This window comes from Elephantulus edwardii, unplaced genomic scaffold, assembly GCF_000299155.1.
Source record: "Elephantulus edwardii isolate Elephantulus edwardi_28Jun2011 unplaced genomic scaffold, EleEdw1.0 scaffold00126, whole genome shotgun sequence".
Taxonomy (NCBI): Eukaryota; Metazoa; Chordata; class Mammalia; order Macroscelidea; family Macroscelididae; genus Elephantulus; species Elephantulus edwardii.
In genome coordinates this window covers 5,974,228-5,979,276 of record NW_006399876.1, presented here as the reverse complement: position 1 = coordinate 5,979,276, position 5,049 = coordinate 5,974,228, and the positions used below count along the sequence as shown (strand labels likewise).

Genomic DNA, 5,049 nt, shown 5'->3' with positions numbered 1-5,049 from the left:
CTAAGTATAAAGACACGTTCCAAGTGGTGGTGTTTTCAGTTGCTTCCTCTGCAACTGAAAGTTGACGATGAATAAGGGTGACAGAAGAAGGATTGCTGCTTTAGAGTTGTGGAGAAGAGAACTGGGTATTTCATGGGTCGCCAAAAAAACAAACAAATCTGTTTGCACTTCCTCCAAGGGCAACCAGGGTCCACCATTGACGCGAGGATGGTCAACTTCATCTTGTATATTTTAGACTGTTGTCATGATGTCCTCAGAAAAAGACATCATGGTGGGAAAAGCAGAGGGTCAGAGAAAGAGAGGAAGGAAGACCCCAAATGAGATGGATTGACACAGTAACTGAAATAACGGGCTCAAACATATCAGAGAAGGTCAAGACGGAGGAATAGACGGTAAGGTTCAGAACTGTTGTTCCACAACCCCTCCTGACCAGTGTGTCGTTGGCTAAGCCGCCTGCTTGACAACCAGATTCCACCCCATTTATGCTGGCCTTTATCTAAACAGCAAGAGGATTTTATGGATCTATTTTTTCCTAAGTAAAGTATCTTTTTATTAGGTGTTTTAATCCATCTCTTCATTAAAAAGAAAACCACGAACAACTAAGCAACAAAATGGAAGTATCTAGATTGTAGACATAAGCTTTGGTTTCTCATTAGATTCCCTACTCTCATGGGGAAACCACAGACTTTCCCTTCAAAAGTTTTGTCTTTTTTTTTTTAACTTTTGCAATATCTAGCTGCAGACAATGAAAAAAGGAATTAAAGTTGTAGATGATGAAATTGTCAGAATTTCAAACTAGATTCAGGGGGTCCTAGAATAAGAGATATCATATTAATCTGATACCAGCAGTCCCACTAAGACACTCCCTATTTTTCTGATGGTTTTGGTGTTCTGTTGCAATGACCTCACTGAACTCATTAATTACATTTACAATTAAGTAGTTTTTTAAAAAGTAACAAAGGACAAATCAGCAAAGGATCAAGAACCACTTTATTGGCAGCACTATTTTTAATACCAAAGAGTTGGATACGGCTCAAGTACCAACCAGAGGACTAGTGGGTAAAGAATCTGTGGTGCATTCACGTAGGGAAGCACTATGCATCACTAAAATACAGTCAAGAATGAACACGGTAACGTACAACATTGAAATTAGGACAAACTATGCAAACCGATATAAGTCACAAAAGAATGATTATGATAAACGACCTTTCATATAAATAATCAGAAAATGATTGATATACAGAAAGACTCAATCCTGAAGGGTTAACAGAGATGAGAATAAGGGAGCAAGGAACCAAAGAGGAATAAATAAAAATAAAAGAATAAAGCTTTACAAAGTACATTGAAATAGATGATAGATATTATATTTTTTTAAAGAAGAGAGTAGAGTTAGCTCATATTTTTATATCTATTCTTTAGCAATAAACTGGCAGAGGAACTGGGATGAGAGCAAAAGAAATATTTTCACTAGAAAAAAACACCGCAAAATACCCACCCCAAAGCACAGTCCGTTTACATTGTATAGCACTTTTAAGTTCAAAGCATTTCCCCCTCATTAACTAAAAGGAAAGAAAAAACCATAATGGTCATTAACTAAGAGACGCTTGCTCCAGTGCTCCACAGTGCCCAGAGTGCTGGCCACTCCATATCTGTCCTGGGGTAGAAGGGTCAGAGTGTATAAAACATCTGGGGTCATCTTAAAAGAAAAACAAGATTACAAATGAAAAGTAATTAAAACAACAATTGTTTACTTAGAGGCTAAACCCAAGAAATTATTCCTTTTTTGCAAAACAATGGATACTATTAACTTCATAAAGTATTAGCAATATTCTTTTTTGACTGTTTAATGAACATTTATCATATTTTCTCTAATTTTGTATGTATTTGTTCATAGAGAATAACAGATAATTTGGTAAGGCCTTGTTCAATGGATTTGTTGAAAATATTCATAGTTGGGAAGCTAAATCCTACAAGTTTACATACAGCTGTTTTAGTCAGCTCAGAATTGTCTCTACAAAACAGAAAATCTGAGATGACTATATTTTCCACATCTCTATCTAAAATAAAAAATCACGTACATATTTTACCCTCCATGTGGCCTGCTCTTGTATATTCGTAGGATGTGAAAAGTTCTGTGCAATCTTGACCCCGAGGAGACTCAACTGTCCACACATCTGAGGGCTGGAAGGGTTCTTCTCCGGCTAGCGTTGAGTTCAGTATTTCCAGTTTCCTTCCACTGTCCTGCCTCCACTGCTCACTATCCATATACTTGCAGTGACTCACACTGTAAGACGTAGGACATGTTCCTATCTTGTGACAGCTTGCAGCCCTGTACTTTGACGAGAATGGAAAGAGCGTTTCTGGAAACCACTCCAAATTGAGATTATCAGCCAGAGCCTAACTGTACAAGAAACTGGTGTCAACTTTGGATATATACCCCACTCATTCTTGTCACAAGAATCTCCAACTCCTGTGATCCTTAACCAAGTCCCCCCATACTAGCGATCACATCGATGCCATCAGAACGAAGGTGGAGTGAGATGGAGGAAGGGATGGCGTAGAAGAAGTAGGCAGTGGTAATAATTTTGTGACCACTTCTCCCCAAAGAAAAACGTCTCTGTTGTTCCCAGCTCTCTGCACCAGTTTGTCACATAGTCACTGCTTTGGGCACAAGAATGTTTGCCTTCTCCAGTGAGTGACTTGATAGTCACATGACAGGGATTACGTCTTCCATTCCTCAGTTGTGTGCGTTGGGCCTGAACCTCTCTGAGAGTAAGAGGCATAAGGAGTCACACAGGTGTAAGCGATGCTTCTCAATCAAATTATTCCAAAGCCTTGGCCACTAGCTTTTGTTCACATGAGAACCAATGCAGGAAGAGACAAGCAGCTAGCTTCTTACATACTAATCTGGGTCAGAATTCACCTGGGCAGAATTCAAACCGTGCATGGATGGTTTGTGGACTCCACCTCATTGGTATTTGTGGAAGGCATCTCTTTGCCCCCCAGCTCGGGCTCCTCCTGCAATGCCCTGCTAAGTACAGCCCTCAGGGGCTCCCACAAGCTGCTCTTCCTCCCTCTACCCACTAGGAAGTAGATTAAGGGGTTAGCACTACTGCTCAGGGATGAGGTGAGTCTTGTCAAATTCTTAAACAGATGATACTCATACTCCTGTACTTTGAACAAGGGCGTCAGGGTCCAGAAGATGCCAAGGGGAAGAGCGCAGACCAGGAAAACCAGGACTGAGACCAGAATGATTACGAACAGCCTCGAGGACCGCTGGCGCCACGCGCGGGGTCTTCTCTGGATCTGTATAAAGATGACCACGCTGGAGAGGATCATAATGGGCATGAAGAGCCCCAGCAAGAGAATGATCAGGAAGGTTAACATATTTTCATAATCTTGATCATCTCCATATACCTCTGTGTATAAGAAATAAATGAGCAGTGTGATCATCAGAAGGGCCAGCCCCCAGACCAGAGTGCACACCACGGTGGACAGGTGTCGGGGCCTGTGGACCTTGCACCAGATGGGGAAGAGGACGGAGAGACAGCGCTGGACGCTGATGACGGTCAGCAGGCTCAGGCTTGTAATGTATGCAAAGTATGTCACGGAGTAGAAGACATAGTGCATTTCTCTGTTCTGGAGGAAGTCCATTGTATATATCATAAGTGCCAGGCAGAGGAGGAAGAGGAAGTCAGCCACCGCCAGGTTGAGGACGTAGACAGAGAAGGGGTTCCTCTGCACGCGGAAGGCCAGCAACCAGACCACCACACCATTGCCCACCATCCCACACAGGGAGATGAGAAAGGCCAGGATCTGGAGAACTAGGAACGTGACTGAGGTGCTGTTTAGGGGTGAGTCTGGACTGTTTCTATTCTGCACTGAGGTCATCCCTATGGAAGAAATACAAACCATCATGAGTATCTACATTGCATGACCCAGGCTGTTTCTGAATCTACCCAAGTTATCTCCTTTGTTCCTCTCAGTACAGGTACTTTCAGTAGCTGAGCCTGACCAGGAGAAGCGCACCATGCCTACAGCCCTGCCTGCATTCAGCCTGCCTCTGCCACCACACCCATTGTTACAGATTTGGGCTTTGTAGAGACCTTTCATCATGTTAGAGATACTCTTTTATTTTTGTTGTTGTTGTAAAGTGCTGTTGAGTCAGAGACAACTCATAGTTACCCTATGAACGAAAGACCTGAATACTTGTATAGCTTTCATCCTCTCTCCAGGTTCATAGGGTTTCCAGAGACAAGCTATTTCGGAAGTGGATGTCACTCCTGATTCCCAGCTTGTTTTACTTTACTCTGGGAGCTCCACCAAACACTGTCCACCATGGGTAACCATTATTGCATTTGACACATCAGTGTCACAGTGTTTAGCATCACAGCAACCACGAGTTACCTCTGTACAGCAAGTGGGCACACCAGGTCTATACCACTTAGAAGAATGTTTGACCAAAAACAATCAAAACCAGGTCTTTTATTTTTAGTCTTCTAATTATTTCTCAAATTATGAAGAATTGTTGGCTTTTATTTTATTTTATATGTTTTATTTTCATGTTGGCAAATATTAATTTTTTTCTCTTACAATCTTAAAAAAATCATTGTTCAGTGGTGTACTCTTTTAAAAATTAGTTACCAAGAGCAAAGAGTAGAATGAATAATATCACAATTCTGATCAGAGCGAAAGAACATCACGTAGTTGAAAATTTTAAGAAATGCAAATTGGGTTCCATGGGCAGTAAAACAGAGGAAACCTCCCAAGCAGATGGGTTAACTCAGTGACTAGAGCAATGGGCTCAAGTGGGCCAGAATATGATACAGGATATGACTGGATTCAGGCCTGTTGTTCATAGGGTCACTATGAGTAGAACTCAACTTGATGGCGCCTAACAACAACAGCATTCAATTTGTATGCTGATCAAGTTATTCGAGACGTTGGACTCTAGTAATAAGAGTGTGGCATCAGGATCAGAGGAAGACTCATGAATAAGGTATGTTATGCAGATAACACAATCTTGCTTGCTTAAAGTGAGGAGGACTT

The 5,049-nt window shown here is 41.6% G+C and overlaps 1 protein-coding gene across 1 annotated transcript; it reads right to left on the bottom strand.

Moving 5' to 3' along the window:
- Positions 1-2,934: 2,934 nt before the first annotated feature.
- Positions 2,935-3,891, bottom strand: LOC102874218 (mas-related G-protein coupled receptor member D-like). Its single transcript, XM_006893387.1, has one exon. The coding sequence runs from the start codon at positions 3,889-3,891 to the stop codon at positions 2,935-2,937; it is 957 nt and encodes a 318-aa protein (XP_006893449.1).
- Between the last annotated feature and the right edge of the window lie 1,158 nt (positions 3,892-5,049).